Consider the following 23,981-nt stretch of genomic DNA (forward strand, 5'->3'; position numbering starts at 1 on the left):
TACTCACAGTAGGGCCAGGCTACCTGCTAGCACATGCCTTAGTAAGGAATCAGCTTACTGGAAGAGGCGGCTGAATCAAGAATGCACCAAATGATTTGCTGGAACAATCTCCTTGGCGTAATATGTTATTAATCTGCATGACCTTTGTGGATAATCCTTTTCTGTTTGCCATCACTGTCGTCTAATTGAAGTCCAGATTGACTTCAGGAAATCCCTGCTGCAGATCAAACTGTCGTCACACTGAATTCTTTACAGTGTACGCATGCAAAACCCAAAGTACAGATTTTAATCATTAATACTTGAGTAAGAAGACCGCTCTCAGAGGAGTGCGGCAATATATTCTCTGTTGTATTTCACTCTGTCACTGATCAAAGTAGTACTGACGGTGAGTGTAACTCACAATGTGACTAACATATAAAACATACACTCTACACACAGGATCGCATTTATTCAGCAGAAAAATATTAATCCAAAATGAATGCAAAAAAAGTCAGAATAAGGTCACATTGCTCTGTTTTATTTGCATTCAGTTTAAAGTTCTTTACATATCCTCAGTAAATTGAGGGTACAATTCAAGTAATAACTTATAAAATCTTACACTATTTCACATAAAGCAATGCATAAACACAAGGAAAGTACATTTAAATTGAAATATACATAACATCCACAGTATTTGAATATTAACATTCCTCTATGAAATACATTCAGCAGAAAAAATACACACTAAATGCTTCTGGTGCCACTCTGGAGCGCCCTCTGATGGTCACACTAATACACTTCAACTCTTCTACGTTCGTCTACAGACCTACTGTGCAATTCATTTATTTTACTTTCAAAGCTGGTAAAAAATGAGGCCGAGAAACAAAACCACAACACCTTACAGTCTCTCGGGACAGAACGTGTTAGTACTGCATTCATATACTGTGGCCATGAGTTTCCAAATGAGAATATAACAAGAAGGAATGGTCACTTATTTTAAGTAAACAGGAGAAAGTTTATGATGTTTTGTGCAAAATCACAGCATTAGCTAGCTTCCATTTGTAAGGTCAGGCCATGAACACGCTGGTAAACTCATACCGTGTGTGAAGAAGATATTTTGATTTAATTCATTTGACATTTCTAAAGTGGGCCAGCCAAGAAATGTCAAAGTGATGTCTGATGTGATAGGCTCCATCATCACAGCCACAAAGTAAGTTCCCTCCAGATGTGGGTCTCCCATGCAACATGCCTTCGTACGCCAAGTTCTTGGTATGTTTATTGGTACATCCACAAAATACACCATCAGTCCTTCCCTCAGCTCAAACGTGGTTGACATCATTCTTCTCGGAGCTCTGGAAGGAGGAGGGCTCCCAGCGGCCTAACATATTCCCCCTAAGGCCGGCCTGGCACTTAGCGATGAGGTAGATCTTGCGTAGGACGGTGCGGCGCAGCAGGATGTAGACCCAGGGGTCGAGGATCTGGTTCCACGTGGCCAGCCTCACGCCCATCACCATCAGGGTTGTATAGTTGGACAGGTGCTCTCCGATAGAGCCTGTGTAGGAGCGGATCGCTGACATCAGGCCCAAGATCTGCAGGCAAGGAACGTGGTTGGGATGATTACATGATGACAGAGCAAAAACAGTGCACTGAAGCTACAGTAACTCACAAAATATCAGCGTTGCACTGTAACAACAGCAAACAGCTTCTTAAAATGTTTTTCTTTTAAAAACACACCAAATAGATGTTCTGCATAAGCACTCATAAAATATTATCAGGCAGGACCGATATTGATTTTTGCAGTGAGAGCATTGATGCAGGTCTGAAAAATCACCTTATTGATAGCAGTATGTTTTATTCTTAAGAGCTGTAACATACTTTCATGTGAGGGGGAGAAATGTGCCATATGATTACTTTATCACATGCATGTTACAAATCACGTATGGATCCTCAATGATATCAACACGTCATCTATATCAGCCGACAAGGGCTTGGAAATGAAATAATGACACCGGCTGAAATCAGCATTTCTTCCACTATGATAACGTGAGACTTAAATTATGCATATGAGACGTGAACCGTTGACCAAGCAGCTTATTCTGCCCAGTGAATGTGCACATTGAATGTCTGCATCTGCTAGTGCACCATAACAATAAGAGTAGGCTTACCAATACATAATTTCTACTATAGTAGAAGGTGACAAAATGGATGGAAATAAGTACGAACAAGTATATCAGCCTTAATCAATTGGGAAACATCGGCACATTGCATATTCGATATTGGCAAAAAGGCATTATTGTGCGGTAATAATAACAAATGTTTCTGATGTAACTTGTCCGAACAAATGAGGACACACACACAAACACACGCAACAGCTGGAGGGGCAGCTGTTGTAACAACAGGGGCAAAGAGTGCAAGCACCAAGAAGACTCGGTGGGAGTATGAATGCTGCAGGTATTGATCTGCTCAGTTATAAACTGCAACAGAATCTGAAATCAGTGTTTGTCAGTAGACTCTATCTTCCTGCTGATTGCACACTGGATGCATCACTCACCAAAGTTATCAATATGTGTGCCTTTAAGTCATATTTGAGAAAAAGTAAAGATATCATGTTATCTTTTTGACTTTGGTAAAAGTGAAAGTCAGTCATACGTATCTAATAATAACATTCGCTTAGTTATGTTCCATCCCTGGTTTTCATTATGATCCTATTGAATTGACACTGATTAGAACTGATCACTTATTTATTACAGGTCTATTTGAGAACTATTGTTTCCACAACAAACTAAAGTGGAAAGTGAAAATCTGGCAAATGAAATAAAAGCGCCGACTGTCTCTCTGGTCCTTACTAGCGTGCTAATGCATACATATGAGATGTAGCCGCTACAAAACACACACACACACACACACAAGGTTTGTTTTTGTTTTTTTTTTTCAAAAAAGGACACCAACATGTTTAATTCTGAGGTAATTTGAAACAGACATAGACTTTTTCACGGCAGACTTTCTGACATATCAAAGCAGGACAAGCACAGGTGGAATTAATATCATTAATGATGGGTGCACAGCACTTTGGTGAGCTGGTTCCAAGGCTGTGATATTGTGCATGCTCACCCACTGACAGGTCCACTTTGAGCCATTGTTAACATTATCCACCCTGTGCTGTTCCTGCTTTGGCAAGTTAAAATATCTGCTTTGAAAAGGGTTTATTGCGTGACACAGTCTGAATACAGGGAGTAAAAGAGCACATCCACGCAGGTGTTTTCAGTCGCCCTGGTTGATTAGGACATTATGCTAAGACGGCGAGGGAGCTGTCAATCAAACACTGTGAACACGCTGTCCTGAGGAGAGCTCTTATCTCTAACCTGTGTGGGTGACCTATTGATGTGTAAGCCATCTCAAAGTGACCTGATGACCTGTGTGGTTCCCCCTCATTGCGCTTCCTGTTACTCACCAGCAGAGGACTCCAGCAAATACACGAGGTGACCATGATGCCGACCAGCTGCACCACCATCTCTATGTCGTGGGACTTGGCTGAGTGATGGGAGCCCGGCTTCCTCCTGAGCCGAGCGAGCACCAGCGTCAGTCCACTGATGGTGTTACACACGAACGCCACAGCTAGTGAGGTCAGACCCAGTCCAGAGAACAGCACCACAAACGCCACATCCACCTCCCCAGTGTCACTGAGCACGTTAATGAAACACCAGGTCCCTGGCTCCTGATAGGTGTAAGAGCCCAGCTGGAAGCAGGGCAGCAGGGCCACGCACAGAGCTGCCAGCCAGATGACGGACAGGCACATCTTCGTTCGAGTTTTGGTGACCAGGGAGGAGTGAAGCAGCGGTCTGGTGACACCCAGGCAGCGTTCAGCAGCCATGGCGCAGCCCATGAAGAGCGGGCACAGGCCGAAGAACACCATGCTGCCACCTAGGAACTGACACATCTTATCAGAGGAGTTGAAGTCTGCGGGGTCCACACCTCCAGAGAGGTAGAGTCTGAGAACCAGGGCACCAGGGATCAGGTGGCCAATGAAGTCTGTGACCACCAGTGAAGTGGCAAACAAAAGGAACGTAGCTTTGGTGCGCCGGCGCTGGCGGTAGTAGGCACTGACCAGGATGAAGAGGGCCACAATGTTGGAGATGATGCCCAGTGTCATGGACAGTATGACCACTATGACACCACTGGTGGTGGGCTGAGGCAAGGTGAAGTTTCCCAGCTGCGACAGTTCTTCGACTGCCACCTGGGCTTCCACCTTCCCTGCGCTGTCATTAGAGAGCAGAGGGAGGAGCGGGGAGGCTGAGGAGTTGTAGTGGCTCAACGCTAACATCACTGAACACTGAAGGTCATGAGGTCCATAGCTTAGGAATGCTGCAAGAGAAAGAAGATCAAATCTGTACTAAGCAAGTGAGCAGTGGGTCAACAGAACTGTCGATTTGATGATTTGCACATCTGCACATGCATAGAAGTGGAAATTAAAGGAAAATCGTGAATAAATCAGGGAAGGAACATCAGGAATGCAGATGTTTCCATGCAGACTAAATGATATGATAAGAATGGTGTGAAATACCTCCACACACTTGGAGAATGCATGGAAGAGCTCCGAGGCTGCTCTGGCACCTCTTTAAAGATCTTTATGTTGTCTTTTCATTTAATTTACAACCCATACAGTGCGTATTACTTCCTTTTAAGATTTACGACAAACTGGACTCTGATCACTTAGGTTTACTTTGACTTGAGGTCAAACACACATCAACGCACTTAACACAGTTACAACACACAGTATGGCATATTGTTGTGTATATTGTATATTGTTTTATCACAATCATATAGGGGATTTTTTTTCCAATATCAGGCAGTCATATTCTGTTTATCTGAACTGACCTTACAAGGCTGCAAAAGTGTCATTTGCACTGTATGATAACCGCCTCAAAAGGTATCACGATATGACCGTGTTTTACAATTGCGGAAGGGAAAAAAATGTTTTTTTTGTTCCACAGACACTTCATCATAATTTACAGATTATTTTGGCCTGACAGACAGGAAACTTGATACAAGCTCGAACCATTTGTTTGGATAACACTAATATGGTAGAGCTCCAATCCCTAGATAAGCGATAACCGCCAACTTTCATACCACAGTAGACCAAGAAACCAGTTTACTGCGGCAACCCTACAAGGCAATTATGAGGGTTTCTCCCCCAAAATGTTTTTGAGAATACCAACTGCTGACAATGTCTCAGATCTGATTATCACGGGATCTACTACTTATTAGACTACTTATCTACTGTGACGTGATCAGATCGTGTCTGTTAATTGTTTGATTTATTCATGAATTATTTATAATTCATATTCATTCATTTTAGAAACATTATAGCCCTGCTGTCCCTAAAGGTTACAAACTCTCACTTAACAAGTTGTCATTTTTGGACAAAATGCCATTAGATGGTGGATTTGCACTACAGGCAACCTGTTAGTCAAAATGTTATCAAACTTTTGCAACGTGTGAAAGTATGAACAGGACAACTATGATAAAACAAAAGCCGTTCAGTCAGATTTATCAAATCATTGTCAGATGCTATACATTCAGGCAATCTCCTCGTAAGGCTTTATTCGTATTTATTATAAGATTTCAAATAAAGAAAAAAATTGCTCACCACTACTCAGTTCAGAAGTCTTTCTCAGTCCAGCTGATGGATAGAAGCAGATATCCACAGACAGATGCTCAGATCTATGAAATGATCCCAGCAAAGTCCACAAACAGATGAAAAAATGTCTTTTTCTTAAGAGCGGAGAACATCTTTCCTTTCGGTAAACTCCAAGACATGAACGTCCTCTGCAGAGTATTTCCCATGTCCCAACGTGTCGGTGTGTTTCATGGCAGTAAAGTGTCCCCTCTGACGCTCACATACCGAGCAGAGGTTTTATAACGCTGCGTCTGTGTCTCTGCCTTCAGTGTGTGTGTGTGTGTGTGGGCGTCTCTGCTGCTGTGCTGTGCTGTGCTGTGCTGTGCTGCGCGCCTCCTGAGTCAAGTTCACGTCTCAGCCCTCTGCTGCACCATCTGAAGCTGTCTGTGTTTACGTTAAAAGTTCAGTCACTCAGCAGCTCTTTCATTTCCTTACTCACCTCATGTGTGTCACCTACATTTCTAAGAAACTCTCTCAAAACTGTCATTTTTAATCTTTAGGAAGCACACTGTGCACTGCTTAGATTTAGATTTGTCACCTTTATAACGTCACCGCAATGTTCAGTTTTCATATCAGGACTCTGCTAACAAGATTAACGTTGGATTTGACTTCTTGGAGGGGTTAAGAGATTGTTCAGCTTCTTGTTTTTTTCCGTAGACTGGATCGATGTGAACAGATTCAGTTTCTTCTACTTCTACCCCCCTTTTTTTTCTGCTGTGCTCAAAATAAACTCTGGGGTATCATCTATCCATAAAGATGCAGTACATGACAGATATGCTGTTTATCAGTCTGTTAGCAGAGATGTTTTGTTTCTTTTCTCAGAATAGATGTCTCCATCACAAAAGAGACAGAAGGAAAGAAAGCAAGGTTATGTTAAAGGGGAACTATGTGTTTTTGGAGAAGAAATTCAAACTTCATGTTTGCAATAGTAGCAATACAGATATTTACAGAAAAATAAGGTCCCCAGAGCACTCTTTGAAGCTAGGAAAGGTGGCAGTATGTACAACAATATGAAATTGTGTTGACATAAAAAAAAAAAAAAAAAGATTTTCCCTACAACTACATAGTATACCTTTAAGTTAGATAATGAGATATTTGTCTGCATTTGTATTTTGGACCCAAATACCTGAAAATTATTGAAGCTAATAGGAAAACTGTGGAAAAGTCATATTCACAAACATGAGAGATCCAGATGTTCCTCAAGGTCACCGATGTTAGTCCTGAAGGTTTTTGCAGCTGCATTAAGAAAAAACACGTCAGTCTTTTCTTCTGTTCGTTCGACAGCGGGAAAAACCACCAGGTATGTCTGGTTTTGGGTCCTGGCTGCATGTGCCTGACAGGTGGTCATGTTTGTTTTAATGTTATGGGGAAGTTGGCAGCCCAGCTGGACACATAGTTGCACAAGTTGTGGTTTGGAAACGGAGTAAATGCAACATCTTAAATTGGCTGCCGGTTGACAGGAAGGAGAGAGGAGGTCAGCACTGACACATTAATGGTTTTTTTTAATCTTTATAATTTATTTATTTATTTTGAAAGACATGCACTTGGAGGAAAAGTTGTAAGTATGTGAACCGACAGCTGCCTTTGAAGATGGAGTTTGATTGGACGGAGAAACATGCTTCATTTGTGAGAGCATATCTGTAGAAAGAGGTGTTTAAGTAGTGAAGAAGCCAAACACATTTGACACCATTAGACAGTGAGCTGGGAGTTTCCCAACACTAAATAAAATACACATTTGGTCTGGACATGGAACCACCTTCCTGATCTCTACTTTGAGTCTACAGTTGACTGTATAAAACAGGGATGGCGCTTCAGGGGCTGAACACCAAAACCTGCTGCCAGTGTTTGAAGCTAACAACCATTGCTTTAAATAAATACACCATCGGAGTAAATGGAGATGAGCCTAGCTTGTCCTTGGATTCTTCGTCAGCTCCACTCATGATCTCCCCAACAGCTCCACCCTTTCATCCAAAAACGGGTTGTCCACAAACCAATGGGTAATGTCACGGTGGTTTCACAATTAGTTTGGATACAGAACCACTTTCCTGATCTTTACTTTGAAGTATACAGTCATGCTCACAGCTCTGTGAGGCTTTACTTAGACACAGCAGTAATTTGAGCTAAATGCTAATATTCAACATGCTAACATGCTCACAATAACAATGCCAATATTTTAGAGGCACCAGAGAAAAAAAATCAAGGTTGAAATCCAATCGACAAATCAATCAAACAACAAAGTCCTTAGGATTTATACTATTGGCACCATGAATCCACGTACAAATCTGTATAGCTCTCTGACCAAGTGTGGTAGAAGAATTTGCTGCTGTCGTCTTGATAATGAAGGCAAAAAATACCTCAACATATTTCCATTACAGAAAGGATGGATTAGGATTCATTCTTTGGGGTCCATGAATGTCTGTACTATGTTTCAGAGCAACCCATTGAGTAGTTGTTGAGATATTTTAGTCGGACGTCAGTCATTTGGACAGAGCATTGACTATTTTTCACAAAACCGTTAAAAGACAGTCAGTCAAAACAGAAGCAGTTCCGACTAAACCACTGTTTATTTCAAAGCCCATGGAAGGAATTCAGACAGAACAGACATGGCAAATTGGGGAGTCCGTGTTGAATTAAATTGTTTTCTGTTACACTGGAGTGATGCATTTATTTTATTAACACATCGGCATGTGTTGATCTTGGACCAAAGAGCCAATAATCCATGTCTGATTGTCTTCCTTTCCCAGTACCCATTTAGACTTTAAGTGCAACAATCAAGCGTTTGGCTGCCATGTGTGTTTTTCCTGCTGCTCTGACAGGTTGCCCCCCATTTTCCTCATCAGTTGCTCCTACAAATGGTGCCATTTGGCCTCTACAGCCCATTGGCTCTTCCAATACTAAGTCTGGGGTTTATGGGTTTGAGGCTCCTTCTACACCCCTTCCACTGACCTCAAAGAGACAAAAACCCCCGACTGCATACCTGATGACCTTTGAAGCGCTCTTAGATGGACGAGCTCTTCAGATTTGAAAAGTTTCGGGTGGGATCGCTATCTTTTCTCGCAGTTTGAAAAAGAAAAAGCCGAGCGTTTTCTTGTTGCATGTGCACACAAGTATTTCATCTTGGCTCCAAAACTCAAAACTCTCCCACCACAAATGTTTAACCGTTCCTTACATCCCCTGTTTTGCCAAAACCTTCAGCAGAGCACATGCTTTTATGTCAGTTAGATTTCTTACCATTTCAGAAGCTTTGAAGCTGACAGGACTTTGGTTTGCCAGCAGGCTAACTCTCAAAAATTCTATCAAATATTTGAAAATGGTTTTGATCTTATTACAGCAAGGGTATTCAGATATGACAGTTATTTTCACAAATCCAATGTGCTAGTTTAAGCCAAACAAGGCAGCATCATGTAAATGCATGCAGTGTGACCAGGGGGGGCCACGTGCATGTGCAGTCCTCATTATCATTTTAAGGAGATGCTGGCTATTATGAGTGGAAAGCCACATGCTATCTGTCTGGGCGCCTCAGAAATGGCCAGCCAGAAAAAAAAGACAGTGGAATGTTTGCATGAGAATATTCAGCCAAGGGAGGCAAACCAGCTGTCAAGGAGAGAAACAAGTTCAGCTACTCTGAAACACACGCTCCTCGTAGTGCAAATTGCTAAAAAACTGCTGTCTGACTGGCTGGAACCCAGAGGTCATTTCTAATATTCAGTTACTGTTTTGCCTACTGTACGTCTCTGGGAGGAGAGCTCACTGCGGCAAGACACATAGCAAAGTCACGATATGGTGTAATCCATTAATACTCAATATTGTCAACATTAAAAAACGCATTAAAAAAGTGTTTAAGCTGTGTTCTACGGGGACAATAGTAAGATGAAGTATATCCGGTGAGGCAACACAGATTTCATTTTAAAGGTCAAGGTTAACATTTTGGCGGAAACGGTGCAATCATGCTATTTTGTTGCAGAACTGGGGTTACTAAGAAGAGGCAATAGCAGGGCCTGACTCGCAACAGTCAACAGTGCGCAACAGCTAGAACAGCAGTGATAGAGATAACGTGACACAGCAAATATTTGTCAACCGTAGCCAACAACATAGAGGACAATTTGGTTGTTCAGGATGGTGGTTTGTCTGTGTCAGTGTTTCAATAGTGAACTAAGCTATGTTATGCTTATAATAAAAATAGAAATACCTGCACAGAAACAAATGTGCTAAAAGATTTCCTCCTGACCTGTTAAATACGCTGGAGCGATCGGGCAGACAGAACAACAGTGTTTAGACAGAAGCGCTACAGTGGATTGGCCCATTTGGTCGTCTAATGTAACATGTTGTGAAAGAAAGCAAAGGCTTCAAAGTTTCAAATGGATGTGTCAAGCTCAAGGTCCTGGAGTACATCACTTTATAATTCCGAGAGGTGTTTTATTTAGACCTTGCAGAAGCTTCTCCAGACCAAACATTTTCTCATTCCGTGCTAGAACAAATGTCTATGCTCAAGTTTGGCCTTGATTTGTTGGGTTTTTTCCAAATGACTACATTCAGCAAGATGTTCAGAGCCAATTCTTCTCAGTAAACCTAGGTTTACGATGAATGTGGTGTTCTTCATAAAAGTTTTAAATGGCATATTAAAGAATCATCATTCATGCTAAACAAGAGTTGTTTGATGGAAAAGTCTGGTTTCTACGAACTAACCAACATGATACAGTACTATCCCATAGCAGACTGGATTCAAACAGGCTTATATCATATTCAGTGTTGGAGGAAGTATTCAGATCCTTTACTTATAGAATCATAACACACTGTAGAAATACTACAGTCCTGCACTTAAGATGTAACTCAAAGGATAAGTTCACCTATTTAAGAAAATTCACTCATTATCCACAGTTCTCAGTACAGTACCCTCCCTTATGCAGATGGAAACTCTGGTGAAGATTCCTAGTTCACAAAACATTTCTGGAGCTTCACGGCAAAACACTGTTGTGGCATTCTCCTGAACAACTGAGGTAGATGGGGACTTGTTTTAAACTAGAAAAAAACAAACACTTACAGCGGTGCAATCAAAGTGCTCCACAGGCCCAGGATCCCAAATTGATCTGAAAATACGTCATTTAAACCCATTTTTAAGCCAAATTCTTCACTGTAGCTGCAAAGCTAAAAGTGTTAGCACACAGCCTGATTAAAAGTGAATACACACCCGACCGTGCATCAACGGGTGTAAAATTATACCAGAATAGTTGAATGGAGTTGTATTAATTTTGGCTTTTTTGCAGCTGTTAGGCTCCAGAAATGTTTTATGAGCTACAAAACTTCAGCCGACTTTCCATATGCGCAGGGGTGAGTAGATTATGACTGTATTTTCCTTTTTGGATAAAATTTAAAAGAACCAAAGGCCAAAAAATGTCCCCCGTGACTGTAATACTATAATATATTAAGTCATTTGATTTTAATTCTCATTTATTAATGTGAAATCAGGATTTTACTGTTTTTACTAGTTTGCATTGCTAGTTTGCAAACTACTGTTTATTTTCATTTTGGATCAATAGGCGGATTCTTTTCCTTGATGGATTAATAATTGCTTAAATTGTACAGTTTATCATATTAGTGAGAAATGCTGTTGCAACCACCCAACGCCCAGAGTGAAACCTTCACAATACAAAATTAAAACATATTAAAATAAAAAAAATTCTTTCAATCAACTGTCTGATAGTTTAGCTAACTGTTTCAGCAGTACTGGTAAACATGATGTACAACATTATTAACTTTTCATATGTATAGTATGTTAAAACCCTAATATGTAAAGTGTATAGTAACTATAGGTGGTGAACATTACCTCACAGAGCTCCCAGCATGCTGTAGACTTGTTGTCGTTTTTCTCTTCTCATATGCAGTCTGTCAAGGGGCTCCACTCTGAACTGTCACTGGATCAGAGGTGCACACAAGAGAATGATGCCACTTTTGCTGCCACATACCTCTTTCTATTGATCGGTGCAATGTAACAGCACGACATAGATATGTCTCAAAATAGAAAGATATGATTACATTCAAACATTAGGAAAATGGAGAATGGTTAAAACTCAAATGGCGTGTCTTACTGAATGACGTCACCCTGCTGTGTCCGCCTCTGCCATGTCCTTAAAGAGCCTGAATGCAACATTATGAATTCATTTCTCTATCTTTGTTTCTTCAGCCTCATAAATTGTTTGACCTCCAGGCCAGTAAAGTAAAACAGGACAACAAAGACAATGACCTAACAAGGCATCGGTATTATCTGCCTCCAGCGTGGATGACACTGATAACAGGCCCTCTGAAATGGATCAGTATGTCACAGTAAATGGAGACTAGCACTAGCAGAGCCAACACAATGAGGCTGTTATGCGGAAATTTATGATCTCTGTCAGGATTTAATTGTTGGGGTTTAGGAAGTTGGAGGGAGACGAGCGCTCCATGAAATCTTAAGTAAAAAGGATGCAAGAAATTACAGTGATTGGGACGCCAGCCTCTGTGGCCGTCCAAACACAGACATGCATGCTGTTTTAGCACAAGTACAAGAACAGGCTCCCTGCCTGCTGCTTGGCTTGTTTTATACATTCATTTCGTCCTTTATTAATTCATTTGTCCCGTCACAGACCATCTTCTCAAACGTGCACAACAGCTCCATTTGCAATGAATCCGACAAATGATTTTTGTTGCTAAATTTCGGTACGTGATGCACAGTAGCGCACATTTGATTGAGTGCTAAAGCTTAATCAAAAATGAACATGTCAGCCTTTTAAAAAAAAAACATTTAGCACAGAACAATCAGAGCTCTCTGGACTCTAATTTCGGTAAACGATCATGCCATATATTCCCCAAGATCAGAAGAAGAACACTGTGACAGCAGAGGCGTTAACATATTTATCTTCACAGTTAACCTTCAGTCCAATGTCGTGATGTAATTCAGCAGCTTGGAAGTCTACAGGTGCCAGGAAACACATCCAGCACTGGATCTCCAGACAGTTTCTCAATCAAATGTATTCCTGAGATTTCTGAGAACTGGAATTTCTACCTCTTCTTTTTTCGTGTTGTCTTTGCAAACAGTAAAACCGGAACATTTCTGTGGCTGTTTTACCCATAAACCATTTCTGTCACAGTGAAAACCAGTGACAGTTTTCCATATCAGTGTTTAATGGTCTACATCTCCCCTACACTGCATCGGCCAAACTAAATCCATGTTTAGTCAATAACACAGTTCTTTATACGATAAATCTGAAAGGGGACTCTGGCTGTCTCCAGCTGTGTTGGCTAATGTGCTTGGCTTGTGGTGTGGTTTAAATTGGATGGCCATTTGCCTCGACATAAAATGTATGCCTGAATGGCAATGAAAAACATAAATTCTTTGTGTAAGACATATTTCTTTATGTGCTACTTGATTATTATGACTTCCATATTCCTATTCCTGGACCTTTAAAACGAAGAAAATGAAAGACACACACATTTTCAAAGCCATTCAGCCTATTTAGTGAAGATATACGCTGGAAGATGTAGCACAAGGAGCGGTCTGATCCACGACAGTGCCCTCAACCAAACCACATGGGTCGTGTGCTTAGTTGCTTCCCTGATGTCTGCGGTAATAAAAATGAAGGGCTGGCCTCTGTGTGGTGATTAATGCGAGGTCCTGTCAGGGTGAATGGAAGAGGGGAAGTGGTAATTAAAGTGAATCTGCAGCAGAGCAAGATTTAAGAACCACAGCCCGCTAATCAAATCAGCAGGGATGTTATTAATAGTTGATTGTGACACAAGCGCCCAACCCACCAGTCAAGTCACACCACTAACCTTTTCCCTGGAAACACCAACAAGTGTTTCAAATGTACCCAGAAACAATGTGCTAATCTTTTGCTAGGCTTGATTTCCATTCAATACTATTTGCTGTGGCAGTATTTACTCGGCGCTGTTTGTTAAGGGAGGTGAATGCTGTCAATTAAATTGGATTTGGATTCATTTGAACTGCTCTTTTCTGCAGTATGTGTGCTGTATGTCCTTGTTTAAGTTAGACACTTTTAGAAATACACTCATTTGCCTTCTTTGCTAAGAGTTAGGTGAGAAGATTGATGACACCCTCATTTTTGTATTAAAGGTAACAAAATTCAGTTTCCATCATCTGTTGCCTGGCGACTACTCAGTCAAGAAATTGCGAATTGTTGTTTTTACGTTTGGATTTTGAATGTATCACAGGAGCAAGATTAATGAGTTAATCAAGCTTTAGACGCGGTGGCAGCAGGGTTATACACAGGGTTGAAGCTGCAGTGGTTTACTAGTTTTAACAGCTCTAAAACAGCTTAATATTCAACATGCAAACATAAGATTGGTATCGATCTTTCCACCTAAATCTCGGCACAAATGTGAATGTGTATCTTGGAAAATGTCAGCTAGACCTCTAAATTCAAGCTCTCCTTGAGGATTTTGCTCAGTGAAACATGTTATTGATAACAGACAGGTGGGCTCGAAGGTACTTTATCAACACAGAATCAAATCGGATCAAATCAGCAAGAGACGCCGAGAGAACGAAACAAACTATCTAATGAAGACAAATGTAATCCAGTCTGACACAGGGAAGCCATTATTCGATTCAAAGAACCACATGGTGGTGGGCAGGGGAATGAAACGAGGACCACGATTGTCGTTATTTTCTTCTTATTTTTTTTCTATTTCTGACTCGTTCCCCCATAGCAAGTGAGACACACTTAACTCCCGTCCACCTTGTAATTAAATGCTGGTTGGCATTAAATAGAGCACAAATGTTATCACATTTTCTTCCCTGCCTGGCTAACCGACAATTCCTCCATTTCCCACATCATATGTTTCATCTGTCAGAAGCAAACCATGGAAAATACATCACCAGACTGATGAAGAAATCATTTTTGGCCACCCTCATTTAATCCAAAGTGATACTGTGGCCATTTGCACCACATATGTTTTTTTTTTTTTTTTTTTCATTTCTCCTTGTTTCTAAATTTAAATTCAGCTGTTCGCCATTCTTTGTGTGTTTGCTTTGACTTTGTGATGGAAATTCTCTCTGCTTATACAGCCAGCAAATGGAGGTTAACATTTAAGAATTTACTTCACATCCTTTAATAAAACCTCCCCATCACAGGTCAGATCAATTTTTAATGGCAGGTCACCATTTAAGAACAGATAAAAGTGACCAGTTTGGAAACAGGCAGATGGTTATTGATCAGGTAGCGATTGACCTTTGAGACTGAGGGAGCATCAATTATATGGCGCTGTAACCCCTTTAAAATGATCTGGATTGAGGATGCTGCGGCCATCCATCTCTTCACTGCTTCTTCCCTTCATCTCATTTGCATTTCATCATCAGTCTCTCCGCCATGATGAAATGCGAGTGGTAGCACGCTGCAGCTAGAGGGGGTTGAAATTAATGGGATCCATCTGATTTCAAGTGTTTTCATAGCTCAAAATGTGCTTCCTCACACAAAGTACTGAACTCAAAGACTAACGGGAACATCCCACAATGTTCATATTTAATAATAAATGGGTCCCGTGGGGTTTACCTGATTAGGAAAGGTTTGTGGAGAGCCCTGCATTTGTCTTGAGTCCGAGCGGTTAAGCAGGGATGAGTGTACAGTGCTGTGTGACAGATTTAGTGCCGGCCGCTCTGTGCAGCTGTGTGACGCTACAGGAGTCAGCGTAGGCAGATGGACAGATAACTCACACTCCTGACCTGAACACTTCTGCTGCGCCACGACGCTGAACTTGGTCAGCATAGTTCTCCCCAAGGTACACACTGTACTGTGGTGACACAGCGAATGCAACATGCCAGCTCACTCATTTTCGTAACCTCGCTGATAGTAAATCAGGCGGTGTTTACCTCCAGTCTGACCTTCGCTACTCTTTTCTTTTCTAATTTGTCAGATGGGCTTGAAACTCTCATGACTCTAATAAAGTCTAAAGTCTGAGTCAGCTTTCTTTGATATATGTAAGTAACACGAGTACGTGTACACAAGCAAGGAAACTGAAACCAGTTTTCGGTTGAGCCTATCGTATTTGGTCAGAAATAGACATACACCCTCAAATAATAACAACAAAGCTGCGCAGAAAGTAAACAAACTACTGATACTTTGACTGCTATGCACATACAAGTATCTTACAAAATATAGTATAAATAAAATCTCTAACACCCCTATGCAGCATTTATGAGCTCATAATACACTTCAACACAGTTCCAAGCAGAAAGAGGAGCATTTCTAAGCATTGATTTACTTTTCAACAATTAGACCTCATGTAGAGTTACTGTAACTGATCAGTAAGCATAGCAGCAGCTCTTGCTCTATCTATTCGACACCTTGCACGTAAGCGGAACAATAACCTGTAGTTGATACAGCCCAGATGGTGGATACTGTGGCTGTCTGTGGGTTTGTGTTGGTTAAAAAGTGGGGGACATTGTTGATTTGCACATACTACCAAAATTCTAGTGAAACAAAGCCGGTTTAAAGTTCCCATTTACATAAGATATGTCAGTATAATAAGGAAAATGTAACTAAAAAGTAATAAAAGTAAAGTGCTTGAAGCCAAGAAATGCCCACAGTAATTGTTATACTGTTATGTATAAAATGATTCAATTGTTATTTATGTCAGAGCAGAACACAGCAGACGCAAAACAACAATCTGTAGTTGACCCAGCAGTCAGAAATCCCCCAGATGACACGTTTTGGCAGACTTTTGTCTTTTATTTTGGGCTCTAGGTGAAGCAAGGTTTAACATTGTTCATTTGCATACATTGCCAAAGATGTACTGATGACAAAGGTGGTTGAAAACCAACAAAGTGCCTGTTTAAGGATAACGATGGTAAATTAAATAGCATGGATAATTATAGACCTCTTACCCCTGCAAGTATTCTCTCTAAAGTGCTGGAAAGAATCCTGGTAACAAAATGTTTGTTCCCACTACTGATAATCAGTTTGGTTTTAAAAGCTCTAAAGGAGACAGTTGCTAAACAGGGGAAGCCAAAATTCTACTGTGTGTGTGTGTTTTATTGATGCATCCAAGGCCTTCGACAGAGTGAAAAATGATTGCTGAAATTGTTGCTAAAGGTGTTCCAAGTAAAATACATATCTTCTGGTATGCCCGTCGGACAATGCAGGTTAAATGGGGCAATGTTGTTGTTTCATGTAAGCAATAAGGTTTTCTCTCCTATTTAGTTCAATGTGTATATGAATGTCCAATCAAATCAATGCGTGTAACAGGCCGTCCTGCTGGAAACTCGTCATCAATCATCTTATGTGTGCTGAGGACCTGATAATATTTAGTCCATATGGAGCTGGGCTGCAGCTCTAGTGGGTCTGAAATGAAGCATAAATGAAATTGAACTGGCAACAAATGCCTTGACAAACAGTGATTTTGGAGCTTTCTAGGCCCATGAGGGAGATTCCGGGTTTGCCCTTTTCCCTAATCCATCCAGAGTAAAACCCAAATAACTTCACATCCCCCTGACTCACCAGGAGATCTCACCTACACTAGTACACACTGTACGCCGATTTGAATTCGTGAAGGTCGTGGTACAGTTAATCCAAATCATCTGGAGGGTGAATGCAGGTCATAACATCCCAAAACTGGAACAACAACAAACACAGACAGGGAATTTTGTACGGAACATATAGTGAAATGAAAGTCTTAAATTATCGTAATGGGTAGTGATACTGTTTTGTCAATACTACAGGTTCCCTGAGAGTCTTGTTTGTTTCTCTGTTTCTGTGTCTCGTTGCAGATGATCACAAGCAGCTGGGGCAGAACAGGGCCACAACAGCGACAGGGAGAGAATCAGTCAGTGTGCTGCCCTCATTTCGGGGACCTGTTGAGGCTTCATGAAAGGATCAAGGGCTCATCACTGAGCCTTGTTCCCACAGTGCCTCTTCAGCATCGGCTCAAATTGACGTGATGGCATCTCGGGTTCACTGGTGGCAGGTAGATAAACATGATTTGAGGAAGACAGCTGAACAACATTGTTTCCAGAAACCACAAACTTTTTCCACATTGCTTTCTTACCTCCTATCATGTTTGTAAAAAGAAACACCAGCTCTTAGTTACAGGGCTGCTGAGAGCTCCATGTTTCCTGTTTTTTATGTACAACAGAAAAAGTACAAAATCTTCTGAAATGCAACCTTGGAACATTTTAAGTAATTTGATTTAACTGTTTGTTGATGCTGTTATTGCTTTGACTAGTGTCCTCTGGTCTCAGTTACTCAGTTTATGTTGCAACTTTACGTTTTCATTCAATTTTGAAAAAATATCCAGTGATTTCACACTTAAATAAAACGGTAATATGCAAATTCAAACAATGGTTTCCCAACCTCCCCCCCACCATCCCTTTCTAATCCTGACATGAAAGTGAGTTAATATAGATTAAAATCTGAACATGATAAGACAGTGGGAGACACTATTTAACCCCTCTCTTTTTCCAAGTTGAGTTTCTACAGGGTCGAAAAACAAATGGATAAAATAAATGTACGCACTCTACGAAAACATGTTTTATGAATCATAAGGAGACAGTTGAGCTGATGACAAACAATGTGGTTAGACTTTTCTATAAAAGGGTTTACAGCTAGAACATTAGGTCATGCAGGGAATTAGTGATGAGACACAATACTAATATTTGACCTGTAAATAGATGTAGTCATAAAATCTGTTGACTCTAAATGCGAATATACATCTCGCTATTTGCACATAATCCCGTTTTATAGTCTTGTGTTCTGTATGAAACATCAAAAGGGCAAATATCACTTAGGACCTCCTTAATTCTAAAGACTTAAACATGTTTTTATGTAGGAAAGCTCTCATTAGCAAACACAACGACACAAACATACACACACACACACCAATATATTAATTCACAAAAGCACACAAAGACATGCATTCACATACTCTTTAATTGATCGTTGGCGTGGCCTGAAGCAGCTTCTGCCAAATTACTACCATACCGACTTTGAAGGGCATGAGCTTTCTGGGAAAACACAAGGAAAGTTACTATGAAGTAGGGATGTCCCGATCAGGTTTTTTTTACCCCGATCCCGATCCGAGTCCTTTAATATTTAGTATCTGCCGATACCGAGTCCCGATCCGATACTTGGCCTTAACTAATATTTTCCTAGATAATACAGCTGCATTAAGAAAAAATTAACCTGCATCTAAGCTGTTCCTTAATAGGTTTTTATTATTTTGTTGAAACAAAGTATATACTTTAATATAGCTCTTTCTTATTCTGCATATGCTATAACAACATAGGCCTCCACCTTCCTTGTGTTAGCAGGTGAGTGTGTGACGCTGCACTGTGACAGCAGACCCTCGTGTACAGCCAGCTGAAGTGTGTGTGAGACGCAGCTCACGCTTGGTACCTCCATATAATCTTTTGCTATTTCATGTACTTTACGTTGTCACATAAAATGACGTGGACACGTTGCTTGTCTATTAACGCGTTCAGCATCTCCTGGATTGCCTGCTTTACATGCTCTGCTGTATGAGACCCACGAAACTAGTGCGCATATACCGGCATGTTGTAACTCGAAAGTGGAATAAATGTAATGCAGAGATGGTAGGACATACCGGGGATTCAAAAACTCCAGGTGACGAAGAAAACCCTGATCCCCTACCACGGAGATGAGCTGGTTATCCAGAGCGATTAATTTGATGACCCTCTCTGTATTATTTGTGGACATGTCGCTGAGGATATTTCTCCTAACTGAAAGTATCCGCGACTGTTTGCTGCTTTGGTCTCCTTGCCTGTACTCTCGAGTGAACACGTTGTATTCTTTGAGTTTTTGTTTTGTATATGCTGTATCATATGAGTAGTAAAATGCAGCTCCGCGAAACGGCCGTATGGCAGATGTTACATGTCGCCGTTGGACTGCTTTCGCTTTCTAATTGACGTTATTTCCACACTGCAGACACTTTATTCACAGGTTTGCCAGAGTAACACCACACGCGCGTCTGCGCTCGGCCACAAATTGTGCTCTGACGTTAAGAGAATGAAAGAGAAAAAAAAAAAAATCGGGCTCGGGTCCACGTTCAAAATTGCCGATTCCGATCAGCGGAAAAATGCCCAGATCGGCTCCGATCCCGATCCTACAGATCGGATCGGGACATCCCTACTATGAAGTGTGTGAGAGTGTGCTTGTGTGTGTGTGTGTGTGTGTGTGTATGGATGACGGTCATATCTTGCATGATTCAAGACAATATTCACTCCTGATTCCGTAATTTTGTAACTATTTTTGTACCTACAGTTTATGAAGCGTAGACTTACTTTCTTGGCGAGAGTTAGATGTGAAGATTGATACCACTTTCATATATGTGTCCGTTAAATATGAAAGTAGCTAAGCTAAGCCAGTTAGCTAGTTAGCTTAGCTTAGCTTAGCATAGAAAAATAATTAGCATGACATTGTCCAAAGGTAACAAAATCCAGCTACCAGCACCTCTAAAGCTCACTCATCCACATGTTACATCTTGCAGAGTCCTGATGGTTGCCTGGCATCCTTACGGTGACGGCAGGAAAACAGGAAGTCACTGCAATCAGGCTAGCTGTTTCCCCTGTTTCCAATCGCCATGTTAAGCTAAGCTAAACTAAGCTAAGATATGCTAGCTGTCTGCTGGTGGTAGCTTCCTATTTAACATACAGTCATGCATGAGAGCGGTATCAATCTTCTCATCCAACTTTCAGCAAGTTAATTATACTCAATAAACTCAATATAAGTTAATAAAAAGACTTTTGCCCCTCCTTTTGCAACACAGCCTCAACAGCTGTGAGCTTGATGTGAAGAAGAGATGAGCAATTTTAATTTGCATGCCTTATTTATCAGTTTTGTTCTTTCTTACATTGTAAACTCAAAAGTTGAATTCAATTAAGTAACTCAGTAAAAAACTATAAGCAAGGAAGTTCTTCAGTTGGGCATTTTATCCTCCATAACTACTGGTTGTATGGTTGGTTGTGTTACCACAAAGTAATCTGTGTGCCCTTGGCATACTCACACACTAGATCTAAACCATGTTGAGCACAGGCTGCTCCTTACCACAACCCAACCCTGAGCCAATCACCGCTTCATCCATGTAAGGGTAGACCGAGACACATTTTATGTGGTTAAGAAATAGTTTTAGCTAAGCTTCCCTCTGTGCTGTTAGTCATAAGAAGGTAGTAATGTGATAAGCAACAAATAAAGAAATACATCTTAAATGAGCCAAATGCCTTTTACCATAGCTCAGAATAAATACAGTATTTGAATGAACAGCAGGTGTTTTTCAAACACTCGAAGGTCCAGATCCTGGTTGTTCAAAGCACAAAGTGATGATCCAGACTTGAAAACATCTGGAACAAGTAATGCCTTTGTGTTCTTACAAGATCTGGGCAAGATGTGAGATTTTTCACATTTCAAACATACTGTGAGCAGGTGCCAGTAACACATTTATATTCAAATGGATACAAGTTCAAAAACAGTAAGAAAGATATGAATTTTGGCTTTTCTTGATTAAGCAACGCCGATGAAGATAAATGATGTATCAGATGACTCTCTAAGTGTCGCTCCACCGGAGATTGACCTTCATTTGTCATTTTAGCCTGCATGTGATCACATTTCCCTCACTGTGCTCTATGTATTGTGTATCAGTTGGCAGCATTTCAGAGGAAAACACACTGATGTATTTTAACTCAGTGTGAGAGGACATTCATTTCCAACTCTGGTTGTTTTGAAGGGAGGCTGGGACCAACAATTGAATTTTATAAATGGTGTTTAAAGGTGTAATATGTAAGAATTGGACACCGTCACAAAATTCATAATCCAAACAAATAGGGGGCAGCATATCACCACTAACTGTTAATAACTGAAGCTGCCGTTAGCTCAGTTAGCTTGGTTAGCTTGGTTAGCAGTGCACCAGTGTACCAAGGTCTGCAGGAGTGTTAGTGTTTCTACCACAGGTGCTTCAGACCATGGGAAGGAGGACGTGGTCATCAAGGTCATCAAAGTTTACATTCTGTTGATTTTAATTTGGTTTGACTGGCAAGATGGCGGCGAGCGCAAAAAAAACACTGGTAAAGTGAATTGTTCAAAAACTTTCTTATTTGTAAACTCTGTGTACTCAAACAATGTTCTCAATGCTCGTGTTCATGTGTAGAGACCCTGGTGATACTACGAGCAAAGTTTCATGTTGTGTCGAGCCTTCTTAGTGTTTTAAAAACAGCGATGCTATCGTGAAATTGCCCCTAGCACTCCATTGAAAAGGATTTTGACCCGAAAAAGGAAAATACGGTCAATCTTAAAAGTGGCACTTTCGTCCATTCAGTCAGCAGTAGATTGCAATCCTGTTGTTGAAGTTTATTATCATGTGACTATATATTGCCCCAAAGAAATTCTATATTTTTGGATGCCTCATGTCGGTCTGAACATTGCCTCTAACAAATGTATGTTGCAGATTAAATGGGGCTGTGCAATCTGATGGTTTATCACAAATAATGGAAAATTTAAATATAAACAAGATTAAAGTCCAAAAGAATGCAAACAAAGGAAGTAGTCAGCAAAACAGATGTGCTGCTGGGTGTGACTGTTGTAGTCCAAACCAGATACGGCCAGTGACCTGAGAGGCGCCAGCTTTCTGCCAGAATATGATAATAAATGGTCCTGTTATCATCCCTACTATCGAATTTGCACTTGTAATGAATCTCGCCTTGCCGAAATATATTCATGCTGAAGGCCAAATGGAAGGAAAATATTTGCAATAGCAAACATGTAATTGAAAAAGGATGCAGCCAAAGAGATTTGGGCTCAAACTTTTCCCCACATTCAGAGACAGTCTTTGACCTTGGGGGCAAAGTTAATGAGAAATATGATAAGAAATGATGTTTCACCGCAGTTAAGTATCATGACAATTATCAAATCCCCCAGGAAGCTCACATCAAACCTCCAATCCAAAAGAAAGAGGAGGAGCGCCCAGATGTCTATTAATAACTTCATAAGAAAGATTAATATGATTCGTTCTAAATGTGTGCTTGTTTTCACCATCAGCATGATAACATATAAATACTAACGTTTTCCCTCAAAGCACTGAGGGGAATGTTCGTGGTGCAATGTCGCATAGTTTCTTTGTGCCAGCTGTCAGTCTGCAATTCTCTGTCAGTCTGAGTTCCTTCTTCCTTCCTGCGCTCGCTGCGGCCAATCAAATGCTGATTACAGCTGAAGGTGACATTTTTTGGACTGCACTCGCATCTGTCGTTTTCCAGCAGTTTCTTTTAAAATGAACAACACATGGCTTTCCTTTGATAACAGTTGCGGTCGGGGCAGTGGTGACATAAATTCTGAACAAACCCAAAACACATCTCTCAAGAACCGGAAGTGCACAAACTTTACTTTGACATGTTGCAGACTTCTCAACTCGGCTGTGTTTTATGCATCTGGACACTATAACAGCACTTTCACGCCAGACAGAATCTATTTCCTGTGAATTCAAGTCTGACTCGCTACTCTGGCATTCAGTCTTGTAAATTTGGAGTTTAAAACAAAAAGAAGAGGAAAAAAAGGAAAAAAAAAGATACCTTGGATGGTTAACTGATCACCTTCCTGGTGATCAGCTATTAAAGGAGGAAATGACCCGTACAGCTAATGCTGGCCAATTCTATATATCCTTGTGCCTGGCTGGTTTTATTATTTTTTTAAATCTGGACTTTAAATTAAGCTAATATCGAGAGATGAATGAACCCACTGTTGGACTTTGCAGTTACAAGTACAGAAATGGAGTTGTGTTCTAGCCCACATTTACTGGATATCCACACTATTGTAACAGCCCTTGGAAACCCATTAAATATCTACATGATGAGTCTGTCAGATGCATAATCCCTGCTGATAATTGTCACATTGCAACTGTGTTGACAACCTCTGAAACTGAACTGGAAGACAAAGATCATAACAGATGCGTCCTTCTATATTTCACCCATCGTTGTTGCGCAAGTGACCATTCACCACTCGCCTGTCCAATCCTGATTTAGACGCTGTAGCCTACGGTAGAAGAAAAAATAATCCTTCAGGTCCAAAGGAGGGGAGGGTGTGCGTCACAGAGAGCCTGCTCCGAAGTCTGGGTTGATTTACATATGCTTATTACACAACTGTCTAAAAGCAAAAGGCTAATTAATCACTGGGTTTGGGTAAAACATCACACTTGAGGAAGAGCGACTGAGGCTTGTGCTGTGACTCTCACAGGGCTGGACTGGGCACTAACAAAAGGTTTCTTTTAATCAATGGGATTCAGGTTCCCAAAGGTTTACACACGGAGATCAGTTGTCTGTTAATAAATTAAAAAAGCTCAC

General features: G+C 40.8%; 1 protein-coding gene across 1 annotated transcript; it reads right to left on the reverse strand.

Moving 5' to 3' along the window:
* Window positions 1-496: 496 nt before the first annotated feature.
* LOC115579386 (prostaglandin E2 receptor EP1 subtype-like) lies at window positions 497-5,949 on the reverse strand. The gene is made up of 3 exons (XM_030412901.1): window positions 5,627-5,949; window positions 3,431-4,341; window positions 497-1,568 (listed from the first exon to the last, which is right to left on the reverse strand). The coding sequence occupies exons 2-3, from the start codon at window positions 4,298-4,300 to the stop codon at window positions 1,299-1,301; spliced, it is 1,140 nt and encodes a 379-aa protein (XP_030268761.1). The 5' UTR covers window positions 4,301-4,341; window positions 5,627-5,949; the 3' UTR covers window positions 497-1,298.
* Between the last annotated feature and the right edge of the window lie 18,032 nt (window positions 5,950-23,981).

This window comes from Sparus aurata, chromosome 1 (assembly GCF_900880675.1).
Source record: "Sparus aurata chromosome 1, fSpaAur1.1, whole genome shotgun sequence".
Taxonomy (NCBI): domain Eukaryota; kingdom Metazoa; phylum Chordata; class Actinopteri; order Spariformes; family Sparidae; genus Sparus; species Sparus aurata.

What these genes read in the sequence shown, in the direction of transcription:
- LOC115579386 (XM_030412901.1), bottom strand. Translation starts at nt 4,300, where the DNA reads ATGTTAGCGTTGAGCCACTACAACTCCTCAGCCTCCCCGCTCCTCCCT. An exon ending in TTTGCTGGAGTCCTCTGCTG is followed by an intron (nt 1,569 to 3,430) that starts GTGAGTAACAGG and finishes CCTTGCCTGCAG; the next exon opens with ATCTTGGGCCTGATGTCAGC.